This window comes from Schistocerca piceifrons, chromosome 11 (assembly GCF_021461385.2).
Source record: "Schistocerca piceifrons isolate TAMUIC-IGC-003096 chromosome 11, iqSchPice1.1, whole genome shotgun sequence".
NCBI classification, from domain to species: domain Eukaryota; kingdom Metazoa; phylum Arthropoda; class Insecta; order Orthoptera; family Acrididae; genus Schistocerca; species Schistocerca piceifrons.
The window spans coordinates 64,476,153-64,491,265 of record NC_060148.1 but is presented as its reverse complement, the minus strand read 5'-3'; the positions used below and the strand labels follow the sequence as shown (position 1 = coordinate 64,491,265).

Sequence of the window (15,113 nt, the reverse complement as noted above, 5' to 3'; positions counted from 1 at the left end):
AAGAGATTATAAACGGATGTACAGAGACATCAGCTAACTATTATCATAAGAGGAACTAATATTATTGAATTACTTTCTTTGTGAAACTCAAGACTACTGAAGGTATGTTTGCGCAAGGCTAGTTGTAACATTATTGTAAAAAGTAAGTCTAATTTGAACGTCTGTAAAATCATTTCGTTACCAGCAGTAAATATTTGAAGAAACGTTTTCAGAATATAATTAATTTTTGCCAGCAATGTTGCATTAGTGATTATAATCCATCCCAAAAACCATCAACGTAAAACTTTGCAAAAATTTTATAGTTGTCAAGAAAAAGTGTAACTATGAATTACTTAACTTCAGTCAAATTAATTAAAGAATAACGTCAGATTTGCTATTAAAGAATAACGTCAGCTTTGGTAATAAATAAAGGCACTTATTATGGCAGCCCACCAGCGGCTAATAGAGTATAGTAAAGCAGAATAAGCATATTCATGTCGCAGTTCAATGTTGCAGTCAGATGGCGATCCAGTAACAGGGCCACGACAACATATTCGATGTTTCATCGAAATAATCAGAAAATCACTTTTAATAAGCAGCAATTAAATTTGTATGCAAAGATTGAGAAAGAGAATAAATTTCAAAGGGAAGATTTCATTTGTTATTGTAGCAGGGAAAGTTGCGTTAAAAGAAAGAGAGAGAGAGGAGACGGGAAGGCTTCAATGGAAAAGAGAAGCAAGGCACTCACAGCAAGGAGATTCGGACCTCCAAATGGCCGAGGTGGCCCCGGGCAGAGAGCAGCTCGGAACTGCAGAGGACTCGGGTTCAGCTCCCGGTACTGTCCGAAATCTTGCTTCAACAAGAGGACCAGAATGGTATGGACTCGGGCTCACACGCCGAAGTGCTTAGCTGTTTGGGAGAAAAGTAGAGGCTCTGAGGCACGGGAAGCTGCCGCCAACTGCCTGGTCGTCAAGTTTCCGTATCCATACGAGGGGAAACACAGAAGAGAACTGGTGCTTCAGGTGCTCCGACAGGTTACTAACCATATGGTTCCTCTGCAATGTGTGTGTGTGTGTGTGTGTGTGTGTGTGTGTGTGTGTGTGTGTGTGTGTGTGTGTGTACGTACAAGCCTACCAGGCCTATGTGACTAACAAGACACAGTACTTCAACACAGCGTAGGAACCCCTACTGCTTCCAAATACGTAGACCCCATTCAGAGGGTGCCACAGCAACACAATTTGTAGCACGTATCACTGGAAGTCTGAGGACTCATCAGTTGATTAATAAAAGAAGGCCTGTGATTTTTATTAATTCTTTTTAATCGCATAATACTATATGATGTGCCACTAAAAAACTGATTACGAGAAAAGCAACTTTCCTACAAATATGTATGTGGTGCACGCTGCAGAGAGGGATTCTAACATTAAACCCATTGTGCGACAACAGTCACCTAAAGTTCACACGAGACAGCTCTCTCAAAAGTCAAGCCGGCACGCAGTAGTAGTCACCACACATTTATTCCTGCAATGCCGACACGGTAAGTTACTTTCTACATTGCCTGTACAAATGAAAATGCTCACCTGTGATACGTTACAGAGATAAGGCTACCCATATCTAAGATCGGCAGTGAATTAAGAGTCACACTAGATGGCTCTACAGGTGGCCAGAGTGTGAGAGCAGGACGGAGGATGATGCACACCAAATATAGTGAAGGAGAGATAGACACTGTGCACACTACACAGAACTGATAAAGGCGCAGCATAGTGAAGATAGGAAATCAATGAGCCAGTCCCCAAACTGAAGAGAAGACCGCAAGAGCCACAGCTGCAACTCCTGTACTATTTCTGTCTTTACAGCCATCATATACAGCTACAAGAAACTCTTCTTAAACGAATTGAGGAGGCAGCAGTGGGAAGATGATATAATGTAACGTGAGGCAGCAATGACAGATGTTTTGAGGGTGTATACGTGGACGAGGAAAAAAAAACTCCCGGATTTTTCCCGGATTTCCCGGTTAAAAATACACTTTCTCCCAGATGAAAATACACTTTTGCCGTCTTAAGTAACAGTATACTTTTCCTCGGAACTGTAAAACTTATCAATTCTTTCAATGGTTACGGTTTTATACACCGCCGTAGAATTTCCCGGCACTTCAGAAAACGAGAATCAGGGAAAAAACTCGTTTTGGAAAGATGTCTGATGTGCAGCGAAGTGTACACTGCGTATTTTCGTATTACGAAAGTATAAATTCAAATTCTACCAAACATCGCATGTTGAAATCGAGTTGTGAGTTGCATTTGCGTGAGTATGTGTGTGCCTATGTGTGTCTATTGTTGACAAAGGCCATTGGCCGAAAGCTTTAAGTGTGAAACTCTTTTTGTCAGCATCTCCACTATACGGTGAGTAGCAACTTTCTTTCTCGTAATATTGTTACTTCTGTGCAATGTTTAGTTCTTGTGCAATAAATAATTGAAAGTGTTCCCGGACTTCTTGTACAAACTGTATTTTCCACATGGTAAATCATCTCGAGGGACGACGTTTGTCTTTGAGGTGGGACGGCAGTTGGACTAACTGAGTACCTGCAAAGGCGTTCGTGCATATTCGAAGGATTGAAATTGAGACTGCGATGCGCTTTTGTAAGCCAGTCATAGCTCGTGTCAAGCAATCTCACCAGACGATGACAGCAGATATTGAGAGCATACGACACGTGATGTAGTCAGACAATAGCAACATCACTGTTAAGTAGGACGAACACACAAATAGGAAAAGGTAATGGTTTAAATTAATATACATAGTGTTGCTACAAGAAAAGAAAAGCTTTTACGTACAACATTGGTCTCTGATATTAATAAGCTGCAAGAGAATCTAAGCTTTAATGTTGATCTATTTTGCGCGTGTTACACTTTAAGATACATCACAGTCTTCCTAAAGCCTTTGACACATTTTGCTGTTGGCAGATGCTTGTATGAGCACTGTGTTTTGTTGTTGTATATGGTGTATTTAATTTGCAACTTAAGTTTTATTTTCGTATTTTTTCCACTCGTTCATTTTTTATTGCTGCAGTATTATTCTGCAGTAGCAAGATACGGTAATATTCTTTGTTACAGTATTAGTTTATACCAGTCAAAGTTACAAAAATTTAACTGAAAACTAAAACAATGAAAAATTCCCGCCAGCCGTTATAGCCGAGCGGTTCTATGTGCTTCAGTCTGGAACTGCGCGACTGCTACGGTTGCAGGTTCGAATCCTGTCTCGGGCATGAATGTGTGTGATGTCCTTAGGTTAGTTAGGTTTAAGTAGTTCTAGGGGACTGATGTCTTCAGATGTTAAGTCCCATAGTGCTCAGAGCCATTTGAACAATTTTTGAAAAATTCCCAGAATTCCAAAAATTCCCGGGTTTCTCCTGCTTTTCTCCCAGATGAAAAATTCCCAGGTTTTCCCCGGATCTCCCGGTTGTCCCGGGTCATATACACCCTTGTTTTATTGTACACGTGCTGTGAGAAAGACCACTTAAATTGTCGGTCCTTCTCCGTGATTGGGTGCTGTGTTCGGAAATAGCACACCAAAATGATGAACTTTTGTCATTAATACTAGGGAAACTAAAGAATGGATTTACTTGCATTGCAGGTAAAGGCATCCACAACAGCAGGTTATCATTCCATTACTTCAGAAGTGGTGGTAACCAGCAGAATAATAAACAATTGCTAAATGAAAAGGACTTCGAAGATCTTCAAATTGCGTATAACTTGAATGGCGGGCGAGGTGATTTGGCAGTCTCAGAGGACAGACATCTTGTCTGCTGCAGTCAGCATCAGTTATGACTTAATTAGGAAGCTCTGGTTTGTAAACATCAGACCTCTATCTGTAGTCCTGGAGGACAGACATGTTGTCTGCCACGGTTGGTATTGGTTAAGAACTTAATTAGCAATCTCTGGTTTTTTGGATGGGTAACTGGCAAATAGTTTCATAATAATTACACAAACAAGACGTTCATTACTTTGTGACTCATAAAGTGGACTATAATTGTGCAGTTTCTCTTAATATGCTAATAAAAAGTGAGTGTCATCCTGTTTAACCATACCGATTCAAAATTTAGTTATTTTTACAATACCGGTTCCTAGCTAACAGTTAATTACAGCCTCAAGATAACAGTTTCATGATGTACATGCTGTTTCCAGCACAAGGGAACAACAACTACAGAAGACTGCATGTTGGTGAACATTATGCAGAACTATGCCACTCAGGGCAGTGGAAGCAACTAAGCACCCCACGTGTACTGCAACCTCGGTAAAAATTAGATCCGTGACATGTCATCTGTGGGGACACAGAGGTGGTTCGAAGGAGGGAAATTTTAAAAGGGAAGGAATTTACCATACACACATAAACCCCCCCCCCTTTCTCTCTCTCTCTCTCTCTCTCTCTCTCTATCTTTGACTTGCTGAATCCCCACCTCATTATCTGGCACTGCACTCACCGTTTCCCGCACCCACTGCATCAGCTGCAGCCGGTGTGGCCGCCGCATTTGCCTTCCCTTTCTTCTTCTTCCTCCTCTTCTTGCTCTTGCCGCTAGGCAGCAGGCTGTCATCGTCGGCACTCTCGATCGTTATCTGATCTGGCATCGGCTGGTACTTCGGTCTCCTCTGACCAGAGTCCTGACAAACGAGACGACAAAGCTTTTATTCACTTCGTGTATTCTCTGAGGGAGAGGCAGACAAAATGTGACACACTATTTGTGACAAAAACATTTCAAAAATAATACAAATTACAACATTATGAAACAGGAAAGTAACACGAATCTTAGTGAAAAACTCAAGTTTCTGACCAGGTGGCAATGTTAAAATACTGCAATGTTTTGACGAGTCTCGTAATACTCATCTTCACCACAAGTATGACACTCTTCAAAATGTGACAGTATGCTAACACTGCCACCGGGCTGGAAGCCCAAGAGCTTCCCACCAATAGTATATACTGGGAGAGCCTGTTTCCAAAAAGAAAGATTGACCCTAGAGCCACTATTGCATCTCACAACAGACGTCACAAATGCTATAAACGCAGGCCACTGCCTTCTGACCATCTTTCTTGACACTGAAAGAGCCTTTGGTGAGACCTGGCACGATGGACTATTATATAAACTGACAGACCTCGCTATCCCGACTTAGTGCGAAGTCCGTCTCAATGAAGCCACATCTTTCAAATTCACTCTACAAGCAGGCATTGCACAAGGGGGCATATTATCCACATTACTATACACCTTACACACCATAGATGTCCCCAAGACACAACACTTCAATGAAAGGGTAAAAATGTACGCAGACGACACTGCCTACAGTGCTACAAACTCCATCTGACATCAGACGAGTCAATACTTATCCCTGCCACTAAATTGGGTGAAATATTTCCCATAAGTCAAATGTGGATAAAGGCACCTTCAACTCCAGCTCTGAGACGTACAATTACCTCTAACCGACAACACAAAATACCTCAAAATATGTGTTTATAAATATCTAATCTAGAACCACCACATCATGTACACCCTCGACAACGTAACAAAAAGACAAAGATTATTAAGACTCCTATAAGGACTCTTCCACAGCCGCAGCAACAACACCACACTTAACACATACAAAACATATATAAGAGCTGCCATGGAATACAGAGCTGCTCTATTAGCCGGAATAACAAAATTCAAAGTACGTCGTCTCTTAGCCTCTGAAAGAAGACTACTCGGAAGCACCCTCAGGCGCCCTCCTCTAAAAACATCCAAAGACATTTACACAACTGCTGACACCACTCCACTACAGACCAGGCTCACATAACTACGCTCCCAATACGGATACCACATAGTGAAAAACAAACACGACATGCAAAACTTCCTAACCGCAACACCAAGACACACAACAAAACACACATGTAAATACGAGGGTGGTACCGACCCAACAAAGAAAACACAAAAATTTTGGAAGGAAATATATTTATTTTTCAACATATTCTCCTTTCAGCTCTGTACGCTTTTCCCAACAATATTGAATAAGTCTGATACCCTTCTTATAATGACAATTGTAACTCCCCAAAATAGCCATTAACTGTCAACATTATATTTTCATCTGTTGAAAATCTTCGACCACCAAGCCATTTTTTCAATTTTGGGAACTGAAAATAATCCGAGGGGGGCTAAATCTGGCTAATAGTGTGCATGAGGTGGTAATTAAAACTTTAATTCATTAATTTTGGCCATTGCAATAAGGGGCTTGTGAGCTGGTGCATTGTCCTGAAGAAACAACACTTTCTTCTTGGCCAAATGTGGCTATTTTTGGTCGATTTCTTCGCCCAAATGTTGCAATAAATTTGCATAATACTCTCTGTTGATAATTTTTGTTTATTCAAGGTACTCAATGAAATTTATCCCACGCGCATCCCAAAAAACCGATACCACGACCTTGCCTGCAGATGGAACGGTCTTTACCTTATTTGGAGTCGGTTCTCCAATTTGTGTCCATTGTTTTGATTGTTCTTTCATCTCAGGAGTCAAGTGGTGGACCCATATTTCATCCATGTTTATGAAACAGCGCAAAAAGTCAGCTTTGTTGCTGCGAAACTTTGCTAAACACGCAATCAAAATATCTTCACGACATTGTTTTTACTCGAGTGCGAGCAAACGCGGCACAAACGTTGCACACAGTTTTCTCATGCACAAATTTTCAGACAATATGCATGTACCACACTTTTTGAAATGCCTACTATGTCTGCTAGCTCGCGCACTTTCAATTGACAATCGTTCAGTACCGCTTTGTGGATTTTCTTCACCATTTCTGGAGTCATCACCTCATTTGGTCAACCACTGCAATGCTCGTCTTGGCAGCTCGTATGGCCTCGTTTAAACTCAGCTACCGAATATTTTACTGTTGTCAACAAAAGAGCAGACTCTCCCAAAGTATAATCCAGCTCAGCTTTCATATTGGTTGCGCTGAGGCCTCTCAAAAAAAAAAAAGTATCAGATAATGATGACCAATTTTCTCCATTTTCACAAGCTTACTCACAACGTTCAGTTCTGATGGTTGCCAAACAAATACTAAACAATGTGGCACCATCAAACTTGAAAAACATGCTTCACAGATCGTATACTTTCTAATCCAGAGATATTTTTCAACAACGACTGACAGCTCTCAATCAGGCCGGGTACTTATAGGACCACCCTCGTACACTTACCCCCCCTCCCGACAGTAGTCACACACATCATCTACCTACAAAGGCGTCACGGAGGAACTCACTACTTTAACACAGACATTCCACCTCACTTGAAGAAAAGGATTTTCGAGAAAGATAACTGGCAGCTTCTCACCACTTGCAAACACTTATCACAATAGTGAACTATATATTGTACCAACTGAACATTCTACTTTTCTGTATTTTGTATCTACTCTGTAGCTTATTTATTCTGTACTCTGTACTACCTTGTGTTAAGTATTTTTTGCTTCCTACAGTATTTTTCCCGCTGTAATATTTTGTATTCTGTATTAATTGTATCTATCGTACCTACCATATTTCATTTTTGTTGAACAATAACTCAACACAAACTGTCAAGTACTCCAAACCTTAACCGTTTTCATCGGTTTGTTCTGTTCCCTTTTCCTTTTGCCTACACAGAGAAAATTGACCCTACATATGTATCACTACGAAAATTAAGTACTTGCTTAAAATTAGTTCCACAGCTGAAAAGAGCTCGTGAGCTCTCATCCAGCCCACCTTCTCCCGTCAGGAGGAGGAAATGACAAGTATATAACATTCAGAAATGTGGATCTTTTGTATAGTGGCCGCAGGCTGTTTCAAAAAGTTCACATTAATGCATAGCAGTGCTCAAGACAAGCAGTTTTGGTCAATCCATACAAGTTTCTTAAGGTTACCCACATCAATGAAAGAAGAGATACCAGAAGAAATGCCTACTACTATGGGAAAATTATAAAATCAGACCAATCTTTACTCGAAAGTACGACTGTAAGGGAACACCGTGCCGGCAGGTCACCGCAATGACAGCAAATGCCACTCACCGCTTCCGTGTCGGGAGAACGCTTCCTCTCCCTCTTGAGCGATGGAGGACCCTCTGGTGACGAATCTGGCGCCCCGGAGGCACCGCTCACATTTGGCGAGTCGAGCGTCGGTGGGCCCGTGGAGGTGTCCACCTCGTCTTTGATGACCTCCCTCTTTGTGGGAGTAGAGGTGACCTGGGAGCAAGAAAACTGCCTGAAGCTTGTAGCAAAAATACTGTGGCTATAGACATTATGAACAGAACCCAACAATAACGAGACAAGACTCTCAGGTGCTGGATAGGTATACAGGGTGTTACAAAAAGGTACGGCCAAACTTTCAGGAAACATTCCTCACACACAAAGAAAGAAAATATGTTATGTGGACATGTGTCCAGAAACACTTACTTTCCATGTAAGGGCTCATTTTATTACTTCTCTTCAAATCACATTAATCACGGAATGGAAACACACAGCAACAGAAAGTACCAGCGTGACTTCAAACACTTTGTTACAGGAAATGTTGAAAATGTCCTCCGTTGGCGAGGATACATGCATCCACCCTCCGTCGCACGGAATCCGTGATGCGCTGATGCAGCCCTGGAGAATGGGGGATTGTATCACAGCCGTCCACAATACGAGCACGAAGAGTCTCTACATTTGGTACTGGGGTTGCGTAGACAAGAGTTTTCAAATGTCCCCATAAATGAAAGTCTAGAGGGTTGAGGTCAGGAGAGCGTGGAGGTCACGGAATTGGTCCGCCTCTACCAATCCGTCGGTCACCGAATCTGCTGTTGAGAAGCGTATGAACACTTCGACTGAAATGTGCAGGAGCTCCATCGTGCATGAACCACATGTTGTGTCGTACTTGTAAAGGCACATGTTCTAGCAGCACAGGTAGAGTATCTCGTATGAAATCGTGATAACGTGCTCCATTGAGCGTAGGTGGAAGAACATGGGGCCCAATCGAGACATCACCAACAATGCCTGCCCAAACGTTCACAGAAAATCTGTGTTGATGACGTGATTGCACAATTGTGTGCAGATTCTCGTCAGCCCACACACGTCGATTGTGAAAATTTAAAATTTGATCACGTTGGAATGAAGCCTCATCCGTAAATAGAACATCTGCACTGAAATGAGGATTGACACATTGTTGGATGAACCATTCGCAGAAGTGTAACTGTGGAGGCCAATCAGCTGCTGATAGTGCCTGCACACACTGTACATGGTACGGAAAAAACTGGTTCTCCCGTAGCACTCTCCATACAGTGGCGTGGTCAATGTTACCTTGTACAGCAGCAACTTCTCTGACACTGACATTAGGGTTATCGTCAACTGCACGAAGAATTGCCTCGTCCATTGCAGGTGTCGTCGTCGTTCTAGGTCTTCCCCAGTTGCGAGTCGTAAGCTGGAATGTTCCGTGCTCCCTAAGACGCCGATCAATTGCTTCGAACGTCTTCCTGTCGGGACACCTTCGTTCTGGACATCTCTCTCGATACAAACGTACTGCGCCACGGCTATTCCCAAGTGCTAATCCATACATCAAATGGGCATCTGCCAACTCCGCATTTGTAAACATTGCACTGTCTGCAAAACCACGTTTGTGATGAACACTAACCTGTTGATGCTACGTACTGATGTGCTTGATGCTAGTACTGTAGAGCAATGAGTCGCATGTCAACACAAGCACCGAAGTCAACATTACCTTCCTTCAATTGGGCCAACTAGCAGTGAATTGAGGAAGTACAGTACACACTGAAGAAACTAAAATGAGCTCTAACATGTAAATTGTTTCTGGACACATGTCCACATAACATCTTTTCGTTATTTGTGTGTGAGGAATGTTTCCTGAAAGTTTGGCCATACCTTTTTGTAACACCCTGTATTTAAAGATCAGGACTGATGTTAAGTTATTAACTCTTGTTGCGCGCGTGCGCGCGCGCGCACGCACACACACACACACACACACACACACACACACACACACACACACACATGCACTCCACAGCTGCCATAACAGTCATTTGAGCATTTGTGTGTGTTGTGAGGATATAGAATTTTTGTTGAATTAAATTCGAAATTTTTTTCATAAGGTGTTCTGTATACACATCCATAGATATTATGAAAAGTGTGTGTGTATGTGTGTGTGTTTTCCATACGTCGTCCTGAACCATTGGACTGATTTCAACCAAACTTAGTTCACATGTCCCTCACTGTTGGGCAACAATCCCTGCGGGGGTAACAACCACCTACATATCACAGTTCAGGAGACAATGAAATCACAAACAAATGAGATGCACAAAAAACAGCCACATCATTTTTCATGTTTAAATCTATTACTTCTGTGCTACTAACTGCATTCACAATAAATTTCACAGGCAGTATTCACATATTTTGCTAAATGCACTTGCAAAAGTCTATCAAAGTACCACACACAGTTCAGGAAATATGACGTCATACACCACAGATGCAGGAAAGACAGCGGCATTGTACACGGTGTTTAAATTTATTACTTCTTGGCTTTTCCCAACATATTTCACTGACAGTACCTACATATGCCGCTGAATGTATCTACGCAAATATATTATTGTACGACACATAGTTCAAAAGATATGACATGATAAATACCGATATGTGTCAAAATATGTCGCATCATGCACGAATTTTTAAGATATTTATTCTTTACTGCTAAGACACTCTGATGGTCGATTCAAATTAAAGAAATCCCTGACGCCTGGCAGCACTTTTGACAGCTTTCAACTGTGAAGCAGAAACGGCTGTAGGCAAAAACAGCTCCCATTATAAAGCTATGAAGAGGCATCACCACAGAGATGTTTACAAAATCTTGTTGTAGCCCAGCGCACAGACGCTGTCCTAGATCGCGTTTCTTAATTCAGATGCTGTACTTGTACATTTGTATGTTATGCATATTTCTTTGTATAACTGTTTCATAACTTCAAAGCTCTTCTCACGAATACATGGAAATGGAATTTTTTCGGTACTTCACTACAACCACAGTTCATCTTTTGTTTTTGTTTCTAATACAAAATTGCAAAATGCATGGCCGGTCAATGCCTGGTTTGTAAGTTGTCTATGAATGAGAAAGCGTGTTGACAATTAAATTCACGGTAAATGTTACATCATTTAAGTGTATGAACCATTTCTGTATGATGACTGTTCTTGTGCAATGACACACACCTGGGGCACCCTTCCAGATCAAAAACGGATGAAAATGTTGAAAAGTAGGTAATCTTATTTGGTAAGAGTATCAGCTGAGTATTAAATCAATTGCTGCAACTCTAGAAATGGACAAAGAATGTTTAAGGCATATTTTACATAACCAATTTAACATGACAAAAGCCTGGGCAAAACTCGTGTCGTAAATTCTCGTGATCGAACAAAAAGAAGCTCTTGAAAATGTTTGCACCGACACTTCAAATACCTCAGAAAAGATCCTAATTCGTTGGAAAGAGAGATAACATGTGGCAAATCTTGGTTTTTCACTTATGATCCAGAAACTAAGTGCCAGTCCACAGGTTGAAAGGAGCCACTTTCATCGATAGTGAGAAAAGCTTGAATGAGCAAGTCAAGATTCAAAGCAATGGTCTCCCGTACCTTTTTTCAATATTCGTAGAATTGTGTATCTTCACTGGCTTCTACAAAAAAGAGCTGAATTAAGAAAGAACACGTCATGGGTTCTTCATCAAGACAATCCCCGGCTAATACTGCATTGATTGTGAAGAGGTTTCTAGCAAAGGACAGCATCCCAGTGTTAGACCAGCCCCTTATTCGACTGCCCCAGCACCGTGTGAGTTTTATCTAATCCCTAAGGTCAAATCTGCAATAAAAGGAACAAGATTTCAGCCTGCTGAATCAGTGAAAGAAAGAGTGGCACAAATTATCTAGGAGCTCACTGAGGAAGACTTCTGGCACTGTTTCCATCAATGGGAAAATTCCATGGAGCATTGTAGAGATAGGGAAGAGGAGTATAATGAAGGAGACAACAGTAACAGGGCCACGACGACATATTCGATGTTTCATCGAAATAATCAGAAAATCACTTTTAATAAGCAGCAATTAAATTTGTATGCAAAGATTGAGAAAGAGAATAAATTTCAAAGGGAAGATTTCATTTGTTATTGTAGAAGGGAAAGTTGCGTTAAATGAAAGAAAGAAAGAAAGAAAGAAAGAGAGAGAGAGAGAGAGAGAGAGAGAGAGAGAGGGGGGGGGGGGGGTTCCAGTGTCATAATGCTGCAACTATAAATGATAAAAATTACTTGTGAATGTCAGGAAAAATGCCGTACTGTCCATGATAACTTGGCAACAACTGCACTTCATAAATTTAGTCATTAAGGACATATTTTTTGTGGTCCGTCTTAGCTGCCTCGCTGTGTATAATGGGAAAAAGAGAGTTTAGAAAGAATCTACGCAGATGGAAAATTTCTGCTGCACCAGGATTTGAACCTGGGTCTCCCGCTTACTAAGCAAATATTCTGACCACTAAGCCACGCACACACATTGCTCGTCGAAGCTGCACAGACTTTCTCCTTTGATTTCCACCAATGTCTGCTCGCTGCCAGAGACGGCCGACGACGTCTTCAGTGCGCGTGCACACCAGCTTGAACTCTTGTGGGAATCGGTGACATGCCATGAGCAATGAGGATAATGGGTAGGAGGTGTTACGTTAGTAGTGTGCAGATAAGTTGAGAATTTGCATGTGGCAGGAGGAGTGTTAGGGTATTCCGTGCAGCTGCATGACCACTGTGTCAGGATGGTTCAGTGATCAGAGCATCTGCCTACTACGCAGGAGTTCGAATCCCGCTCTGCCATAAATTTTCAACTTTCCCCATTGATTTCAATTAAAGCCCGCTCACAGCCATTATCAGTAGGCCTTTGTGTCTTACAGGTGATAAGTTTAAAATGCTCAAAATGTTCTGTATTACCGGTGCTCGGAAATCTGATCTTCGAAGTTGATCATTCTAAATTATTTTGAGGAATTTTGTTGTATCACTTTAGGGAATTCATGTCTGCCACTGGCCTTTAATCCTGTAAGTATGAAGGAATTTGGTGAGGATGGAGAAGTGTGTAATCTCGCCTAATAAGGCGCGAACACTGGATAACGTGGCCTGTCGGGATGTCCCCTACTTCGAGGAACAACAGTCACTGCTAGGCGGGGTTTCTGGGAGCAAAATTTTTTATAGTATAATTAGAATAAAAGAGGATTCCTTTACTCTGAACTGTTTAGTTAACAGTATCTCACAAGAGCATGGTCTAGAGATGAGGAAGCCCAGCAGATGAGCCTAAGGAAAGAGAACGGAGCTTGGTCTGATAAGTGAATAATAAAAAGTGAGGGAGAGTCTGCATCTACATCTAGATATATATACTCCACAAATCACTGAAGTGCATGGAAGAGGGTGCACCCCCTTGTACCAGTTATTAGCATTTCCCCCACTTCCATTCACATACGGAGCACGAGAAGAATCGTTGTTTGAATGCCTCTGTGCGTGTAATAATTATTGTAATCTTATCCACAGGATGCCTGTGTGAGCGATACATAGAGGTTGTAGTATGTTCCTAGAGTCATCAGTTAAAGTTGGTCCTTGAAACTTTGTTGATAAACTTACTTGGGATATTTCCAGAATGAGATTTTCACTCTGCAGCAGTGTGTGCGCTGATATGAAACTTCCTGGCAGATTAAAACTGTGTGCTGGACTGAGACTCGAACTCGGGACTTTTGCCTTTCGCGGGCAAGTGCTCTACCAACTGAGCTACCCAAGATGACTCACGCTCCGTCCTCACAGCTTTAATTCCGCCAGTACCTCGTCTCGTACCTTCCAAACTTCACAGTTCGAGTCGCGGCCAGGCACACACTTTTAATCTGTCAGGAAGTTTCATATCAGCGCACACTCCGCGGTAGAATGAAAATTTCATTCTAGAAACTTACTTGGGAAAGTTTGTGTCTGTCTTCAAGAGTCTTTTAGTTCAGTTATTTCAGTATCTCTCTGACACTCTCCCACAGATCAAACAAACCTGTGACAATTCTTGCTGCCCTTCTGTGTACAGGTTTAATATACCCTGTTAGTACTATTTGGTATGGGTCCCACACACTTGAGCAATATTCTACAACCAGTCACACGAGTGATTTGTAAACAATCTCCTTTGTAGACTGATTCCACTTCTACAGTATTCTACCAATAAACAAAAGCTATGACCTGTGGTCTAGGGGTAGCGACTTTGATTATAATCAAAACTTCTTCGGTCCCGGGTTCGAATCCTGCCGCTGCTTAAATTTTGATTAATAATCTGCATTGGCGGCTCAGACTTCCAGCATAAGAAGTTCACCCTCATTCTGCCAATGGCCTTGTCAAAGAGGGCAAGGAGTGGACAGAGATTCAGGGCACTCTCTGGCCCTAGGGGTGGGAAACTGCCCCAAAAAGGTGGAAGAATCAGCAATGATCAACGGCATGAGGATGCAGAAGAAAATGGAAAGCACTGCATTAAGGACACACAACGTGTATACACAGGACATGTGGCCTGTAATTGAAGAAGTGTCATGATGATCTCTCCACTGGCAAAAGATTCCGGAATAGTCCCCTGTTCGGATTTCCGGAAGCGGACTGCCAAGTGGGAGGTTACCATGAGAAAAAGATTGAATAATCAATGAAAGGGTTATGTTCTATGAGTTGGGGTGTGGAGTGTCAGAAGCTTCAATGTGGAAGGAAAACTAGAAAATCTGAAGAGGGAAATACAAAGGTTCAAATGGTTCAAATGGCTCTGAGCACTATGGGACTCAACTGCTGAGGTCATTGGTCCCCTAGAACTTAGAACTAGTTAAACCTAACTAACCTAAGGACATCACACACATCCATGCCCGAGGCAGGATTCGAACCTGCGACCGTAGCGGTCTCGCGGTTCCAGACTGCAGCGCCAGAACCGCGCGGCCACTTCGGCCGGCACGGAAATACAAAGGATCAATCTAGATATAGTAGGGGTCAGTGAAGTGAAGTGGAAAGAAGAAAAGGATTTCTGGTCAGATGAGTGTAGGGTAATATCAACAGCAACAGAAAATGGTATAACGGGAGTAGGATTTGTTATGAATAGGAAGATAGG

The 15,113-nt window shown here is 42.0% G+C and overlaps 1 protein-coding gene across 1 annotated transcript in view; it reads right to left on the bottom strand.

The window, feature by feature from the left end:
• Window positions 1–4,433: 4,433 nt before the first annotated feature.
• LOC124719697 (exosome component 10) overlaps window positions 4,434–15,113 on the bottom strand; it is a 152,367-nt gene continuing 141,687 nt past the window's right edge. The window contains exons 14-15 of the mRNA XM_047244904.1: window positions 8,025–8,198; window positions 4,434–4,631 (exon numbers count right to left, since the gene is read on the bottom strand). Coding sequence (XP_047100860.1) covers window positions 4,434–4,631; window positions 8,025–8,198 — 372 coding nt within the window. The remainder of the gene's footprint in view (window positions 4,632–8,024; window positions 8,199–15,113) is intronic.